The sequence below is a fragment of the Aphelocoma coerulescens genome, chromosome 8, assembly GCF_041296385.1.
Source record: "Aphelocoma coerulescens isolate FSJ_1873_10779 chromosome 8, UR_Acoe_1.0, whole genome shotgun sequence".
Classification (NCBI taxonomy): Eukaryota; Metazoa; Chordata; class Aves; order Passeriformes; family Corvidae; genus Aphelocoma; species Aphelocoma coerulescens.
The window spans coordinates 15,982,732-16,001,612 of record NC_091022.1 but is presented as its reverse complement, the minus strand read 5'-3'; the positions used below and the strand labels follow the sequence as shown (position 1 = coordinate 16,001,612).

The following is an 18,881-nucleotide window of genomic DNA, read 5'->3' as shown; positions in this document are numbered from 1 at the left end:
CTGTTAGTGACATCTTTTTGTTCAAAGGAGACAGAGAATCCACAGGTAACTCCTTTGAAGTACAGGTGCTTGATGACCTTCCCTGTCCACTGTGTGTGTGAACCAAGAGCTGCTGAGCATCTTCTCTGCACAACTGTGCCTGTGCAGGGTCTGGTGCTCAGTCACACTTCCTTCACACCTGGAGTAAAAGAATAGGAGTAAAAGAGTGAGAAAGGTGAAAAATGTGCTTGAACAATTAAAAGGCTATGGATACTGATCAAAGAGTTGTCAATTCCATAGAAATATTGAGCTAAAATCCTCCAGAACAACGAGCTGGATATCACCCTCACTTTACCTACAAGAAAATGTGAATGGTTTGCCTTGCCATGCTGCAAGGCCAAGACACATCCAGAGTTAGAATTTGGGAATTCTGCCATCTGGTCCATAACCTCATATTGCACAATGACCTTAGCTACAAAAATCAATAAATTCTGATCCAGTTCCATTAAGTGAATATCCAAGTAGATAAAGTAAATTTACAATTAAACCTTTAAAATACAATCCACATTTACTGGTTTGAAAGTCCACAGAGGAATAAGTCTGCTGAAAATTTCCAGTACAGTAAAATCAACATACATTTGAAACAGATTTAGTAAAAACTTGTTGGGAGAAGGAGAAGAGTCTATTTATAATTCAGGGGTAGATTATCAGCCTGTGCAATATTATTAATTACAAGAGGGACAAAAGGACACTATTTTAAAATAGAACTGTTTCCGTGATTACATCAGGCAGTATTAGATGGAATACTGAGTCAGTCATATGTATTCATAACTGAGTGAAAAGCAATATTTAATCAAGAATGAAAGCTTTTCATCCCTTTAGAACATGCCTGGCAAGATCCTTCCAGGAATGGCACTGACTACACACATCCAACCTTAGGGACACACTGAGTATCCAGTGATGATCCAAGCAGTGATAGGACACTGTGACCCCACAATAACTTTTAGCTACCAGGAAAAATAGTCCAGACTGTACTAATGCCACACTGTGGGACATTTAAAAAGAGCAGTGAACCCCATGATACAAACATCCCTCATCAAAGAGACAAGAGTCTGCAGCCATTTCTCTTTCTATCCCAATCAGAAAAGGTATCATTCAATATGGAGTAAAAGCTTTTTTTCCTCTGAAAGAAAGGTAATGACAACACTTAAGGCCCAGATTTGTTAACTAGGGGCATCTTCAAAAGAAAGGCTGGCAAAAATTACCAGTTTTCTCTGTTAACATGAGCATCATGCCAACTCTGTCCATTACAGAAAGCGAAGCACTCCAGGCCAAATTATATTCTTATTAACATTGATATAACCTTGAAAAAACTCCCCTGCTTGGTTTTGTTAGTTCAGATTCAGAATGAATCAAAAGCAGAAGTTAACCCAGTGTTTCTACATACAAAACATTCCTGCACTGAACCAGATGACTGCACTGCACCACTGCTTAAACACCACACATCGTTCCCAGAGCACATGGACGAGGACAGAAATGTAAACAGTGCAGGAGAAGGTAAGGGGGCTTTAATTGTTTCAGGTTCATTACCTTCTAATTGTACATTCAAATTCTGTTTTTTAACCTGCATACTTGATGATTAGCAAAATTAATATATTAATAATCTCAAAGTATTGTACCTTAGTATGTACGCTAGAGAAACATTCCTACTCCTCTCCATTATTTTGGAAGTCCTGAGCCCAAATCTGTATACTTGCTGTTGGGCTTCTAATGAAAAACATGTTGTGCTGCAGAGGCAGCACAAATCAGTGTCTCAAGATAACTTGGACAATACAACTGTTTCATTCTCACAAAATGAAGAACTAAGTAAGGGAGCTGAGGAAGCAACTGAGTAAGCAGGGAACAGGAGAACTCTGTCACCCAGGAGAGTTTAGTGACCCTTTTCACAGGAGAAGGGAAACTTGGTGAAAAGGAGCTGAGTCATCTGTGTAGGTTCTGTTACCTTTTGCCATTCACTTTTGAGAAATGTGAAGTGACAAGCAAAATAGATTATAATAAGGAGTTTCCAGAGGAAGTTTAATCTCAAATTTTTAAAGTTACCTTGCAGGTGACTGGCTTGCATAACACCCCATGGAATAAGAACACAACTGCTGTCCATATTTGACAGAAAGGAAAAAGCATCAGACTGCCCACAGTCAGCCAGTACAGTAGTTTCACAGCTGGAATAAAAATCCAGATGTTCAGGATTAAATCACTAGGCCGCGGATACGCTTCTTCTCCTGAACTCCACAAGAGGAGCTGAGTTACAGTGTCACCTGCAAAGCTGCAAAGGAACAACTGGACTGTAAATATTCAGTGGCCTAGTGTTAATTTAAATAAATAAAAGCCCCAATGGTTACACCTAGATTTCAAAATGTAAGACAAGAACAAAATTTTGCACTGTCAACTTTGTCTTTGATAATTATTAACTCAAGGATGTAGTCTTTAAGACTGCTTTGGCACTTAGGGTAAACCGATGTGTATTCCCCATAAATCTGAAAATTAACTTGAGACAAAAATTTCTTATCACTTTGCTCAGCAAATTATAAATAACATAAAAAGAAACTAGATAAAATTTCATAATACCAAAGAAACTTTTTTTACAAATACCCTAACACGAATAAGAACAAATGCTCACAGAAAAATAAAGTGAATGAAAACATGTATAGGATTTTTTTAGAAAAAAGGAAAGAAAAAAAATAGAAAAGAAAAAGAACAACAACAACAACAAAAGAGTCAAACCACACAAAATGGAAATGGAGAACTGCAGCATAAACAGAAATCCTAACACAAGGAAGTCAAAGATCAAGGGTAGGTGTAGTTAAGAAAATTAATTCGAAATGCATTACAGAGGAATAGTTAGCACAGAATACAACTTGAGGAAAGTAGGCAAAAGGACACTGAAAACAGCTGCATGAGAAACTGAGAAATGAGAAACGTGAGATGTTAATAAAAAGCCTAGGAAAACATTTTCAGAAGACATACAATATAGACAGGCTCTCCTTTGGCAGCAGAAATGCACAAAAATTATGCTTCTGAAATACAGAAGCATAAAAAATGAGGGAAATGCAGAACTATAATGCACCACTGAAAAGATGTTCCTAGCTAACTCTCACTGTGTTAAGTTATAGAACATGAACAAACTTCCAAGCAGAGGAGGCCCACCAAGCAAGCAAATAACTCTGCTAAGCAAAGTCACAGGGAGAAAAAAGTATAAGATTTTGAAAATATTATTTTAAAAACCATTATTTTTAAGAAAAACAAAATGGGGCTTTTTAAGAATAGAATTTTTAAATATAGTGAAAGGCATCACTTTGGATATTTTTGAAGGGTGTTTGACACAAATTTTTTGCATTTCTGAAAAAAAACTAAACCAAACCAACAGATCAAATTAACAACAGGAAACATTGAAATTGTCTTGAAACAGACTTCCATCTCTCCGTAAGTTGGATGTTCTCCACTTTTGGCAGGAGGCACTAGCTGGGACTTCTCCAAATGCCCTGTTGCAGTGCTCTGAGAGATGCCATATGACTGCTTAGGTTTGGCACTCTTAAAGTAAATGGCTTTGTAGCACCTGATCTGTTAATAGAACTACACAGAATTAACATTACAATCCCCTGTAAAGATGATTTGGCATAAGTGATCAGTCTCCCCAACTCCTCAAAGGCACTGCCCTTGGGCATTTCTCCTGTCTACCCAAACAAACTCGAGAGGACAGAACGTGCACTAGTTCAACAACGACCATAAATAAGAGAATTGGAAGAGGTTCTTAACAGCTTCCTGCTTGCTGGCAGCCTGACAAACAAATTCTCCAATACCCTGATAGTCACGTGGCAATTACAGCCTTCACTGAGGAAAAGGCAGAGATGCAGAAGCATCTACCATGTGAAGCATTTATCTTCATGTTAACAAATAGATGGAAAAAAATTAATCAAATTGTAAATTACCAAAAGAAACCTTCCCCGAAAGAGTTCTTTCTACTATCTTCAGACCTTGTGCATCCCAGCACTTTTTCCTGACAGTTTGAAGAATGCTTTCTCTTGCTGCACTACACGTGAATCAGTAGAGCAATAGGGTTGTAATAATCCCCCCTGAAATGTACAGATTTTGTAAGGGTCCTGTTTAGGTAATTTATGCATGACAGCTTTCTTTGACCTCTTGCTTTCAACATGTGCATTAATTACACTTGTTCTTAGAGAAAGGTGATGGTACTCCCAAGAAACATCTATGGCAGCCCTGCAAATATGGAAATTGCTATTTCAATAAATTTTTAAGCTCAAGTCTTACCAAAAGTAATTGGATATACAGTACATAGCACTACAGTACATTAACAGGAGTTAATGTTGAAACCCATGTTGTAAAAAGTCTCTCAAATATCACTTCAATTTCATAAATAACATCTAGATTTTTTTAAATCAATAGAGACTTCTATATGATGATTATATTTTTGGCCTGCCATTGACACACTTCCTGTCTTGTATCAAGGTATTCCTACCTCAGTTTCTCCTCCTGTTAAAAATTAGCAAAAAGGCACCTCGTTGAGCTCAGCAAAATTTCTCTGAGTGCCAGTAACTAAAACCAGCACAACTCTATTCCAAGTAACTTCTGCTCCCTGAAAAAGAACGTAAAGTTGAAGAGGAGCTAAAATGAAAGCCAGCTTGCAACAGAAGTGGACTTCAGACAGTCCCAGAAGGGGGAAAGTCCAAAGGACTGATCCGGGTCCAGGCGCCAGCAAAGGTTAATCAGATCCGCCGTTTTTGCCTATGACCACATTTTGCAAGTTCGTGACCCGAGAGCTGCCCTGTTTCTCATGCAGTAGCTCCATCTGCTGTCCAAACGCAAAGGTGGACTTTACACCGGGACTACATTTACAGAGTAAAAAAGCAAAATTACTTGAGTATTTTGAAACGTTTCTGGAAAAATTCCAAACGTTTCCCCAGTCAGTCCTCCTGCAGGAATGGAACCAGCAGATGACTTATCTACCTTTATAAACCAACAAACCAAAATGAAAACATGAGAGGAAGTAACAATCATATGAGCGTCACCATTCTTCACTCTTACAGTCTCAGAACCAGCCTTGTGACAAAAACCAATGATGCTTCTCTGGTTCTTCACCATCTGCAGCCACTTAGTGCCGTGCTGTCCAAAGGTGCCACACTACCAGATCACACCAACACTCACTGCACCCCACAATAAACGTGCCCAGGCATCCACAAACTACAAGATGTTTACAGTGATTCTTAGTTACCTAGTAGTGGTTTATTTGAATTGCACAAACAAAAACTGAAGCTTATTATTCAGAAGATCAACTCAGTTCTTAAAAATAAGATTTCTGTTTCTTTTATACAGTACAGGGCTTTGAGGAGTCAAACCTCCCAGACTTTGCATTCCTTTACCTGGTGCACTATGAAGAGTTCTGTCCATAACAGAACAATTGTGGCAGGACCCAGAGCTTGCAAATTCGAGCAGACCTGTTCTGAATCTTGTACTTAGTGTAACTTAGTGATTCTTGGTTTGTTTGCAGTCGGTTAGTGTGGGGGATGTACCTCCAGTTTGGTACTCGCTGTAACTACTGAAACCTTCCAGCAACCTCCTTTGCTGGGCAGCAGTGCAGGAGTTATTCAGTCATAAGCCAGCTCAAGAGCTCTGGCTTACTGTCGGCCGCAGGCACACCAGCTGGCTTCCCGGGAATCGCAGGACACACTGCCGGAGTGCCTGAGTCACCTCGGTTATTCATTACATGCGGTATCTCAGCCCTGGATGCAATGCCTCGGGCATTGTGTATCCGAGTTAGTTTATTTTACATCGGTATGATTAGCTTCCTGGTTCCTCAGATTTTAGGGTGTGCTTATTTACATGTATTTCTCCACTCTTACGGATACGTGCACTTTTAAATTATGATAAAGTGCAACATGAGATTCTCACAAAGTTTTACTGCTCAGGCCTCACGGCCTGGAGCCCTCCTCGGAGCCGGTGCCGGGAGCCCCGCGCCCCCTCGCCGAGAGGCCGCAGGCTCCGCTTGCGATATACTGGTGGGAAGGTTAAAGAAAGAATAACCTCAGACTCTTGGTTCTTGGGGTTTCTAATGTGCCTACTCATGGTTAAAAAAAATAGTATCGCGGACTTGTTTCAGACTATAATTACAGCTTTTATGGAAAAATCTTCTCTTTCTGAATCCACAGGGGAAGGGCGGTGCTACTGAGAATTTACAGACGTTTGGAGGAAGAGTTCCTCAATACAAGGCAATTGTGGATTATAATTATATTCCCTCAAGCATAAGGATCAATACTGAAAACGCCAGAGTGGGATGACAACAAATATTTCATACTGATCACTGATGAAGTCGGTCTTCCGTAAGAAACGAGGACGCAGCCCTGTGGCGAGCGCTGCACAGGAAGCCGTGGGCCCCACCCGGGCCGTGGGCAGCGCTCTGGCAGCACGCGGGGGCTGCCGCGAGACTCGTTTACGTGGCGGCGTGTACGAATAAGCCTATTCATACTGTTTAAGGAAAACAAAATCGGAAAAAGAGAGGAAAAACGCCGGAGCATTCGGGGCTAACGCGTGACGGTGCGCGCAGGCTCTATAAGCGGTGTACGAGGATTCCAACAGGTGGCTCCGTGGCGCAATGGATAGCGCATTGGACTTCTAGAGGGTTGAAGGGATTCAAAGGTTCCGGGTTCGAGTCCCGGCGGAGTCGTGTCTTCTCTTTTTCTCTCCATTTTTTCCCCGCCCCCTACGCCTTTTGGGCGGAAATCTCTCCCCCGCGCTCTCCCGTCCCTTACCTCACCGCCGCAGGTATGCGGTCCGCCGGCCTGGCGCTTCTGCCGTCAGCGAGGTTATCCGGGCCCGCCTCCCGCCGTGCCTGGCTGACTGGGGAAGGCTAGAAGCGGGCGGCGACAGCGGCATCGCGTCCGCTCGGCCCGGCGACACGAAGCTTTCTCACCGCCAGCGAGAAGGCGGAGCAGGAGAAGGGCTCTGCTCCGTCTCCTCCCGGGCCCGCCGCCGCCCTCAGGCAGCGGGAGAAGGGCCCTGCTCCGTCTCCTCCCGGGCCCGCCGCCCTCAGGCAGCGGGAGAAGGGCTCTGCTCCGTCTCCTCCCGGGCCCGCCGCCCTCAGGCAGCGGGAGAAGGGCTCTGCTCCGTCTCCTCCCGGGCCCGCCGCCCTCAGGGCTCTGCTCCTGCTCCCTCGGCCCGAGCTCTGCCAGAGCGGTCAGAACCGACAACCAGCCCAGTGGGGCCGCTACGCTTCCAGAACGGAAAGTAATTTCCAGTGTGCGGAAAGTAATCTTACTTGGAAAAGCGAGACTCTCTCTTTCCTGAAGGCACTTCAGTAACAACGGGTCACCGTGATACATTTCTGGTTACTTTCAAGCAATGAAACAAGCCCTCAAAACGCAGTCAACAAAACACCGGAATTAACACCATCTTTTCTGACTTACACATACCTACAGATAGAAGACGAAGAGCCATTTTAAATACAGCAATCAAATTAGGTGGTAAAATAGAATAGTAGCAGCAATAAACAAACCACCTTGATTTTGCTCAGAATGTAATAAATTAATCTGATCATTATTCCTGAATTATTAAATTTGTGGGGTTTTCTTGATAAATTATTTTTAATCCTGCAGGTGTAACTTTCCAACTGTAATAATGCTTATTTAAAAGCAATAAAAGAAAATCTGAAAATGAAACACACAATCAGGCACATTAACCATCACACTCAGTAAAGGTAGAATTAAGTGTTAACACAAATATTTCTGACAGCCATTAAAAGAAAATACTACTTGCAACTGATAGGCAAAACTTCACTAAGTTATTGTGTGTTTTCAGAGAAATCTGATAAGCACAGGCAATCACATGGTGCATCTGGGTTTTACTCTCTCCAGCACCTTACACTTGATGCCAATTTCAAAGCGCCCTTGTTTGTGCTTTATGAAAACCGGTGTTTCAGGAAAGGTGCTCAGTCCAGTGCCCCATCTACCAGAGGCTGAGGCATGAGCTCAGGCCAAGGTGACTGGCAAAGCCAGCCAACACAACCTGCAAGTACCACCCTGCAGCCCTGGAAACACTCCCAGCACATCTCACCCCGTCTGCACAGAACACGGGCACTTGCTGGGCACAGTGTGGGACAAAACAGAAGGGATTAGACAAATCAAAGAAAGGAAAGGATACAGAACACAAACCAAATCCCTTTCTAGTTATGCTGCACATGAAGTAACTTCTGTAGCTGTTGAGCAGCCTGAGCAAAAGGCACAGAGTATTTTACTTGCTGTGTAACACCACAGCTTGCATTCTCTTTTAAGGTCCTTCAAAGTCAGAGCCTGCTTTTCCAAAGCTGCACTTGAACACCCCAGGATGCAAGAGAATGACAACTGCTCTGCTGCCTTGTTTTCTTCTCAGTGTTCAGTATTAATTTTTTTGTGCTTCCATGTCTCAGCCGGAGAACAAGACACCACAGTTGTTTTTATTGGCTTTTTTATCATTTACAGGGAATTGAGATATGAGCATAAATGTAGTTGCATTAAATAGCCTGTGCATATTAACTGAGACCTGGAGACAGGTGGTTCTACTTGTACTTGTTTAATACTTCCCAATGAATTCACTTTACTTTGACACCATTCATCTCCAGGCAGTGAAGACTTTTCAAGGACTCTGGATTCCTGTCTGTTTCTGGTAGTAAAACATTATGGTCAACTTTGGAATGATAAAAAACACCCTAAAGGGATCCAAGGAAAATTTCTTTCAAACTTCAGCTGGTGGTCAATATATACCATGATGCTCATTTCAGCACAAATAACTAATTCCTAAAAAACCTACTTCTTCTCAGTAGAAAACTTGATGGTTAAATATTAGTCAAGAACATAGTTAAGCACTTCTTGCTTAAGGCCTGCAACCTGTAAAATTCAGTTTTCTTGTGGTAAGGAAATAATCAACCACTGGTCCTCTGATAGTGACTTCTACATCCTAATCACCCAATCCACCTAAGACAATGCAGTGCCAGTTTTATTTCTTCTATTATCCATCTTTTCTGCTACAAGGCAGTAACTAAGTTACACTAATTGTAACAGCCATAGAATGACCAGGTCATTAAAAACCAACCAAACAGCACAGCAGTTTTGAAAATCACAAAAGGTCGTGACCATCAGTAAAGGGGAACTGGGCCGATGACACCTCTGCCTCTATAATGGGAGCAGAGGCCTTGCAGACTCACTCCATTTGTTCACCTTCAGAACTATTCCAGGTCAGCTAACAGACACAATCTGCACACCACACCCTAGATAATGGATGCCAATGTCAAGTTATTTTCAAAAATATCATTAGACAATAATCAAATGGTAAAAATTAATAAAAGCAACATATGACAGTTAAAATTTTATATATAAGTACTACTTATTTATATTATTTATTAAGTAATATGTAATTTTTATCTTCTAAATAATATATATTATAATATGTACACACATGAATATGAAAGTGTATGTGTAGGCACTGAATTCCAGGACATTCTCTATACTATTATGGTCAATGTTGAAACAAACCCTTCACAACCAAACAAATTTTCAATACCTTCTGTTACAGTGTTGGCCAGCAGCACCTCCGACAAGACATGGAAAAATGTGTTCTGGCACACAATATGTGCCAAGATTAATTACAAATATAACTTTAAAATGAATTTACTAATTAATTGATGTAAAGTCTGAAGCCTGAGAAGACCACAATCTGTGAAGCTGTATTTTCTACTCAGATTTAACTATATGCTTTCATATCATTATCTTCTAACATAAATATTAATTAAAATAAAAAGTAATTAAAAATCTAAATTAATTTAAATTTAGATACCTGATAATTTCCTAAAGTTTCCTACCAAATTCTCACGGCAAGAATTTCCCTAAATCTCAATATGCACATGACCTGCAATCTTAAAAAACCCAAACAAAACACCACAACCAAAGCATTCTGCAAGAAAGTTTTATAACAAGTAAGTTGTTCCAGCTTGGTATTTTTCTTCGATTCTTAATTGTGAAATTTCTTCTTCTTCCGATTCCTCTTCCCTGCTGCAAAAGCTGCTTTTTCACTCATGATCTCCTGATACTTCTTTTTATTATATCTGAACAAAATAGATAATTTACTTTTAAGCATGGCAAACCAAAGTTCAGGAAAAAATAACATGGACAGTACTCTATGCACATTATTTTCCAAACTGAGTTTTCTCAGTTGTTTTCTAAATGTTTTCTGAATCAGATTCTTTGATTTTATACACTTATGCATAAGTGAAGGGAAATCAACAGTTGGATCAATGATAAATGCAGGTAAATTAGTTTTGGAAGTAAATTTGATTGAATTTTGTCATTAATTTTGATAGGGGGGCCTTCATTGCATATGCAATTACATTTTGGACAGTTTGCTGAAACACTGCTACTGCTCATAAGGGGAAGACTCAGCAATTTTGACAATACCATGAAGAAATTACACCCACTTTTATAGTGCCTTCTTGCCACACTCTCTGTGAGAGAGCTCCCTGCAACTTCATTTCCCACAATAAACCTTACTCTACTCCAGGTTGAAAACTGAGGTGAGGTGAATACTAAACCATGAGCAGGGTTATACTTACTGAATGTGAGCTGCTAGCTCTGCTAACACAGACTCTTATGCACCTGCACCAATGAATACAACAGACGCTGGGCAATGAGCACTGCTGAGGCTTTTAAATGCAACACCGAAATCTGACAAGTATCTACACTAATGCTGAAGTGTAAGATTAGAGCCCTTAATTAGCCACCTCATAAATTAACTGAGCAAATTTCAAATACATTAATTTTTAAAACTACTTTCTAATAAATACCTTGTAAATCAGGTCAAACCAGAAAACTACTTAAGAAATAGCTACAGTAACTTGCCTTCCCAACTTTATATAGTTAATTTACAAGTCTGACAAAATTACATCTATAATCCCAAATCATGCACTACTGCAAAGAAAACATGTCATTATGTGAAAAGAGAAATGCAGATTAACATCATGTAATAACCAATACCAAAATGGACCAACTAAATGATCGACTCCAAAAACTGTAGGTTATGCAGACATTAACCCAATCATAATCTTCAAGTAAGTCTTCTAGCACAATTTTGATTCCTATGACAGGTGGCAGACTGACGTATTTATAAAAGGAAATAATAGCAACATTCACAGAATTACAGGCTGCTCTTTTCTCTCAATTACGCCAAGAAAAAAAAAAATCAGTCTTTAAGAGTGGCTGCCAATAGTGATGACCCAAGTTGGATAAAACCCTTTTATGAAGATGAAATACACATTTTCTCAGTCTAGTTATCCCCTGTTCCTTAGACCTTCTAAATGGCAGTACTATGGAAGCACTAAAAGATTAAAAATTTTTCTTTGAAGTATAAAAAAATCACCATACAAGCTGAACAAAACCAAAAAAGGCTACAGAGTAAAAAATACTCCTTTTTTACATGGGATATTAGAATTGCAAAACTACTTTTAAATACCTTCTGAACTCTGAATCTGCAAGCAGCTCTTCCACAATTGTTCTCTTCCTCTGTTTCTTAGGGATTCGACTATGGTAAAAGTCTATGGGAGAATCAACTACAGTCCCAACCTAGAAAACAAAAATACAGGAACAGCAAGATGTTAATTATTTTGCCATTTTTTTTTAAATCCCCAGCAAAAAGTGTAAAGACACCTACAGAGCAGATGAGAATGACAGTTGCTTAATAAAAGTGCAAATACCAAAATAAGTCATGTTTTGTTTGCAGAGTCACTTTTGGTGTCCTTGTGTAGTGCAGAGAGGAAGGCCTGAGCTTTAAGACTGTACAGTTTTCAATGCTGGAGTGCTATATCAACACTTTAACTCATAAATGAAACCCAGCTTTTAACTTTTAAACATAAGGGAAAGGAAACCTTTATGACCACCTTAAACCTTTTCCTGTTTTTCATTCTGGTGGTTTTGCTAGATGACTACACAGCAGCTAATTTAATACAAGGGTTTCATCCTGAAATGCACCACATTTTTTCCAACCAGCATGTCAGTCAGCTCTCTAAGTCAGGTTAATAGTAAAGATACACAGAGTACATGTTTCATGCAGTGAAAATAAACCTGCATGGATCGAATTATGTGGAACTCTTCAGTCTAAGTTTTTCTAGTTTCAAAACATACAACACCCTCCACACTTCAGAGTGAAGTGGTAATATTTTGAGAAATGAAAACATTTCCTCAAACATGCTAACTATTCAAAGCTTCTGGAGGCCTATTTCTATAGCTTCCATAGTAATTTATTTATGCAAACCATTTCAAAGCTGAGAGCTACAAGTAACAAAAATTTCAGCTTATCACAAAGGTAGCCCTAAAACTGTATTAGCTAGTAAGAAAATAAAAGCCAATTACTTTCTACACACTTGTTTAAAAAGGCCAGTACTTCAAAAAAGCAGTGAAAATCTAGTCCTCCGAGCATTCAAAATATGGATTCTGTAAGGTATTTGTTCACTACTAGGAGATCAGCCAAAACTAAAAACATCAACAGCACAGTTGTAAACTCCAGCCAAGTAATCAAAATACTTTAATAATTGAGATATGAAATTAAATCAACATAGAAACTACCTACAAAATAGGCATTATTAGGTATTCTTAAACAGCTGTTCAAAACTTCAGCAGTACAATGCCACCTTCTGCTGCTTCCTTACCTGGAAGTACTTGGGCAGACCATCTCTATCATTCTTCTTATAGAAATGCTTAGGGTCCAATGAAGCTCTCATCTTCAAAACTTTAAGATCATTTTTCAGTTCACTTGTGATTTCTGGGGCTTTCATACCAAACCAGCCATCACCTGCTGTTTTCTCTCGCTCTGCCTAGGATGTAATATCAAGAACAAGGAATTTGCATTCAGCAACTAGGATGGGACAGAACAGGGAACGCTTCCCCGCAAAAGATGGATAAAGCATTTAGAATGCAAATATGTACCTTTAAAACATGTATTTTAGGACCACTATTGTAAAGGAGGTTATCAGCACTGCACCAATGACAGATTTGTACTGAGCATATACTGAGCATACCGAAAGGATGGCTTTTCACAGCACAGTTCAAAGAAGACACTAAATTGCAGTTCATCACTCCATTTCCAGTGAGGCCTGAATATGCAATCAGTCCCAGCATGCAGCTTTCTACCACAGCTTGTTTCATTATTTGAGGCATTAGCAGCTCTTCACTTACCCTGCGCTGTTTCTTTAGCTGGTGAAGCGATTCCCTGTAGGGTGGGACACATTCCTTTTTTTCAAAGTCTGGGGTTATTACACTCTTCTGCAAGAGCTGTTAAGAAATTTTTTGAACATTAGAGAGTCACCTCACTGATACAAATTTTACTGCTTAACTGTATTTACAGAACCTACTGAAGGAATCATGCAGAATCTAAGCATGCATTCTAATGCAATGCACGAGCAGTAGGGATCTTCAAAACAGAACACTGGATAGCAACAGAAAGCAGCTGACTTGCTCTCGAGGAAGTGAGATAGCAAATCCTCTGGAGTAAAGAGGGCTATCACAGATGAGCCAAAGAAAAGAGTCTCAACAAAAATCACACACTCCCTTTACATCAAAATGTGCTTTTGAAATAAAACTGCTGATTTTATACTAGGGAGATTACAGACTTTTATTTACTGAAATTCATTCTGGCTATGGACTAAATATCTTGTCAGCAGACCTTAAGCTTGTGTATCATTAGGCAAAACTCCAGGTATAGTCAACTTTGGTTTATTTTACAAGGTAATGCTGGAATTTGCACTGGTTTTCAGTTTCTGAAAAGTCAGGTATATTTAAACTTTCACCATTAAAACCAAATGTAAAACCACACTTTGGTCAAAAAGAATGCAAGTTCTCAGTGAACCATAACAAGGATACTTCTTTCAAATCAAACAAAGTAACGTTCTTAGATTAACTTTGATGTTTGTGTTACTGTACTCACAAATAACTGAATAATTGTAAACACATTACCTGATCCTTCTTCTTCTCCTTCGGTTTTTCAATTACACTTGATCCAGGCTTCTGTTTTTTTGCATCAAAACTGATATATAAACCTCCAAGCTTCTTGATATTCAAACCAGGGTCTATGCTACTGGAAAGCCGTAAACTAAAGGAGAAATAGTTAATTATTAGAACACTGTAACATGCATACAGCTAAACCTTCTACTGTCCTCTGAGGAAGATGAACAGAAAAAATATTTTTCTTATTCTTCCCAATTTAGTTCAGTTCTGCAATGATTTTAAGTCTTGTTATCTAGAATACGTAATTTTGAAATGACAGGTGGGGGGCGATTCATGCCATTATATGACGTAAAGCTTTTTTATTAAAAAATACCTGTGGAATCACTTCCACAAATCTGTCATATTAACTCTAATGCTGCACTCTCATTTTAGATATTAAATCATCTTCTGTATAACTGAATTCTTAAATTTGCTTAACCTTGCCAGAAGAACTCATGACCAGCATCCTTCTTGCTAGCTAAAGAGAAAAAAACCAAACATATCTTAATGAGAAGTATGAAGAAACTAGAATTCATTGTAGGAATGTTTAAGTCTTTGTCTGTAAAACCACACTAGGAACAAAGTTATTAAGCTTGGATAAGAAAGTGGTTGGATGGTTGCATCCAGAGGGTTGTGGTCAATGGCTCAGAGCCCCGACGGTTCTATGAAATATTTCAAAGTTTGTATGTTCACATGTGTTTCATTACTTCATTCAGGCAGCCAAAGGAATGCATCCACAAACAATGTACAATGGCTGTTTTTGATGACAAAAATGTTTAAAAGCTATGAACTACAATGGAGAAAGATGGTATTATCTGAAGAGGTACAACAGGTATTTACTGTAGCTTGAATGCTTAATACAAGCCCTTTAACAACTTTCTATCAAACTGTGACTGATGTTGTATAATGCCTTCGCACTGAATGCTTGGCTAAGTTTTCTTAGCTAAGACTTCTGGCCTACCTGAAGGTTTCTACTCGCTTAAGACTTATTTATCCAACAGAAATGAGCATTATGCTTTAAACATATGAAGGGATTTTAGCAGCAGCTGGACTACAAGAAGTATCACTTCACCTAAATTATTCTGATTCCATGCTAAGTTTCACCTGAAGTGTCACCATCCACAGCACAGCAAGAACCAACACATAAAATGATATACAACTATTTAAAAAGTATGATTTAATCAGGCAATGTGTAAGGAATTTACTGGACCTTTTGTTATCTACATTTCAACTGGAAAAAAAAAATTAACAAAACTGTGACCTGGATAACCAATTCAGTCAGCCTGACCAGTTTAACCCAGTTTCACATTGTTTTTTAAGCTGAACACATACAAGGCCTCCAGATGCCAAAAAAATTTCCTGTTCCTACTATACACAAAGCTGAAAAAAATCCCAAGCCCTCAATTTATGGACCATATTCCTATTTTATAATATATGCAACACCATTTTCTGCAGCAACATGATGTATGTGTCGAGACTACTCCCTTATTTATTCTGCACTTCATGTGCATATTCTAATGTGCATATGCTTAAATGAAATGCAGATTCTTTAGCTATTCCCAGCAAGATACTTACACGTCAACCTTATTTTTCAAGAGATCATCATCTTCATCTTTTTCATCTTCATCTATCAATTCCTCTTCATCCTCTTCCAAATCTGATTCTTTACCTTCTTCACCTCCTTCATGCTTACTTTCAGCATCGCTGTCTTGGTCTACATCATCCAGATAATACTTTTGGCTGGAACTCATGCCGGGCTCAGTATCAATTACAAAAAGACCTTCAACATGCAGTGAACCATTTTTACAAGATTTTTTGAGGGAAGGACTTCTCTCACATGACTTTGTATAACACAGATTCTCATCAACTGTATCTATGTCTGCCACATCACTATTTTCAGAGTCATCACTGTCACTGTTGCTCAGAAACAATGCAACAGAGTCATTACCACTGCTTGATTTTTCACTGCTGTGGGATACCTCAAGTTCTTTTGTTTGGTCTTCACTCCTGTCTGCACCAATTTCGAGCATCCTGCTTATACTAATGCTTTCAGTTGTCTGTGCAACAGCCATGTCCTTTGATGGGCTGCTCACTGCACTAGCTTGCTTACTCTTCCTCAATTTATCAGCACACGTGACAGACTGTTGTGCATCTGCCTCAGTATCTGCCCTTCGGCATTCTGCCATTTCTTTACTTTCATTTGGTGCTACTTGTCCATGGGATTCTAGAAATTGTTTAGGACTCATGCAGTCAGTCAAAGAAACAGCCACACACTCTAATTTCCTCCCCCTCCCAAGTATTTTACTGTTATCTTCTTGTATTTGGCCACACATTGCTTCTGAATGGTCTATCTCAGCAGACTGTGCATTTTTTATTGTTTTTTTCACAGGTGTTTTAGTGTCACTTTGTTTTGTTTTTGTAAGATGGGATGTCACATCACTTAAAACCTCTTCTTTTGTGTCTTCACTCCGGGTTGCATTAGCACATTTGGAAGCACGTTTACTTTCAGGTGAATTGGGTTCTTTATTACCCTCAATGAGGGTAGAAGCATCTTCAGTGTCACAGACAAGTTCTGCAGTAGGTCTAGAATCAGAAATTTTTATGGGCTCAGATTTAATGGTGTCCTCAATTAAATTCTCATCTTCTGAAACAAATCCATTTTTTTTCTCAGTCTGCTTGGTATTTTCTGCTTGTGATTTCATTTGCATGCTCCTAGTAATTCGTTTGGTAGTGACAGATGGTTCCACGTGAGAACTTAGGCAACACGATTCTGCATCGGAAGTATCTTCAGTCTGGGCTTCACGAACTGTGTCTGGCCACAATTTCTTTTTGCTTTGCCTGCTCCTTGTACTTGTGGTAACATTAGGCATCTGGACACCAGAAACAGCAGAGGAACAAGACTCAGCTTCAGAGACATCATCTTCATCCAGAATCCTACTTAACTTACTTGCAAAAGCTGTATTGTCAGGTCTTTTTTTGTCAGCAGAATCTGGTTGATAAGGAATTACAATTTGTCGCCTTCGTGTTACTCTTACAAACAAGGGTGTCTGGAGACCAGACACAGAAGAGCAGTTTGATTCTGCTTCTGACACATCCCCATCAACTCGTGGTTCAGCAACTGATTGTGCTGACTGAACAGCTGTGTTCTCATTCCTAGAAATCTGCATCTCTGAGCTATCACTGACATCTGATTTCATTTCTGCATGTTCCAACTCTTCAAACTGACATTCCTGAATCACCTCTGGCTTACAAACTGATTTAGTTCTTCTAGTCATCCTCCTAGTCACAGGAGTACTAATTTCAGTGGATCCCACCTAGAAAAGAAGTAAAAAAAAAATATGGTACTGACAGATAAAATAACTACATAAAAAGAATGCTATAAAAATCATTAAGAATCCTTTCAAATAAATCTACTTAAACTGACAACATATTACATGTCTGTGTGTAGCCCTGTCTGTGTGGGAGAAGTCTTAACAAACCATCCCTTGCATATCTCTCTACTGTCTTTTGGTCAAGGCAGGAAAAGAAACACATTCTTTAAGAAATATAAACAAGTATCTCCTAATTCTAAGAAGTTCTGTCATTTATCAAGGGAAGCAAATAATAAAAAAAAAAAGTTCGGAAATATTCAAAGACTTCCTCAACTATAAACCACTTAATACTACCAACTGTCGAAACGTGCCCCAAAATAGTGTCCAAAAGCAATTTTGGGTTTACGAACAAACTGACATCTCAGCAACCGCAAAATTAGGTATGATCTGCTAAATACTATTTTAAGTGACAGAGAAATGCCAAAACATCTGTGATGCAAAGGAAAAAAGCCTACCTTTAGCTCGCAACGCTAAATGGCCTACCGACTTCGGGCGTCTGCTGCCCTCCCGCGGGGCCGGCTGCGGCACGGGCAGGGCGGGCGGGCGCACAGACACCGCCGCCGCCGCCCCTCCGGGCTCCGCGGCCGCGCACCGACCCCGCGCTCCGTGCGGAGGCTGCACCGCTCGCCCGCCGCCGCGTGCCGTGTGGCCCCGCGCCCGCCGCCCGCCCCCGGCTCCGCTCACCTCCGCCGCACTGGCAGGATCGGCATCGGGATCGCCGGGGCTGCCACCGCCCGCCCGCGCTCCCTGCTGCCGGCGCCGCGCCGCCGCCGCCCGCCTGGTGTTCACCATGTTGCCGCCGCGCCGCTCCCGCCCCTTCCTCCCTGCCCTCCTTCCTTCCTGCCGCCCGCCCTTCCGGGCCCCGCGGCGGGAAGGCGGTTCCGGGGCAGCGGCGGCGGGGGCGGCCCCGCCTGCTCTGCTCGGCCCGGCGCGGCCCCGCGGAGCAGCCGAAGCGCGACCGCAGCACATGTGCCACGACGTGGTGGAATCGCGGCGTGCAGACATTTGAAAAAGTTTAAAATGTGTGACAGTGTAAAATGCTGTACTGGAAAGCCTACGGAAATTCAAATTTTAGTTAAACTTTCAGGTTTGTCGTGGAAGGAAATCTCATCTCGCCCACCTTGATGCAAACCAAACGAATGAGATAATGTAACTTGATAAAGAGTTATGCTACTGGTGACTCTAGAAATACCACGTCTTAAAAGGTACTTTTCTACAGCAAGCAAACTATTAGCAGTTTACAGAAAGGAAATAAATTACTATCTCATTAGAGTAGCCTTTACATTGGTTTAGCACAATTCCTATTTTGTAGCATTTCAATATAAAAAACTGAGCACAAACACAAGTCTAAAACAATACAGAATCAGCCAAATACAGACAGCTTACAGGTAGAGGTCAAATCATCAGCACACAACACAGAGCTGGTAGGGAAGTTTAATTTCAAACCCATGTAATTTTGAAC

At 40.4% G+C, this 18,881-nt stretch overlaps 2 protein-coding genes and 1 non-coding gene across 5 annotated transcripts in view; 1 reads left to right on the top strand and 2 right to left on the bottom strand.

Annotated features, from left to right (window-relative positions):
- BCAR3 (BCAR3 adaptor protein, NSP family member) overlaps nt 1-5,175 on the bottom strand; it is a 96,684-nt gene extending 91,509 nt beyond the window's left edge. Inside the window, exons 1-2 of one of the 3 annotated variants that reach the window (XM_069022727.1) lie at nt 4,514-5,175; nt 2,080-2,302 (exon numbers count right to left, since the gene is read on the bottom strand). The gene's annotated coding sequence lies outside the window, so the exon portion shown is untranslated. The remainder of the gene's footprint in view (nt 1-2,079; nt 2,303-4,513) is intronic. The other 2 variants (XM_069022728.1, XM_069022729.1) reach the window with 2 other exon arrangements.
- Nucleotides 5,176-6,629: 1,454 nt separating this feature from the next.
- TRNAR-UCU (transfer RNA arginine (anticodon UCU)) lies at nt 6,630-6,715 on the top strand. The gene is given in 2 exon segments: nt 6,630-6,666; nt 6,680-6,715. It is a non-coding gene; the product is annotated as a tRNA-Arg (tRNA).
- A 3,254-nt stretch (nt 6,716-9,969) lies between these two features.
- Nucleotides 9,970-18,845, bottom strand: DNTTIP2 (deoxynucleotidyltransferase terminal interacting protein 2). The gene is made up of 7 exons (XM_069022711.1): nt 18,104-18,845; nt 15,624-17,362; nt 14,019-14,154; nt 13,242-13,337; nt 12,716-12,880; nt 11,524-11,633; nt 9,970-10,123 (listed from the first exon to the last, which is right to left on the bottom strand). Exons 1-7 carry the CDS (start codon nt 18,422-18,424, stop codon nt 10,030-10,032), a joined length of 2,661 nt encoding a protein of 886 aa, XP_068878812.1. The 5' UTR covers nt 18,425-18,845; the 3' UTR covers nt 9,970-10,029.
- Nucleotides 18,846-18,881: the final 36 nt, after the last annotated feature.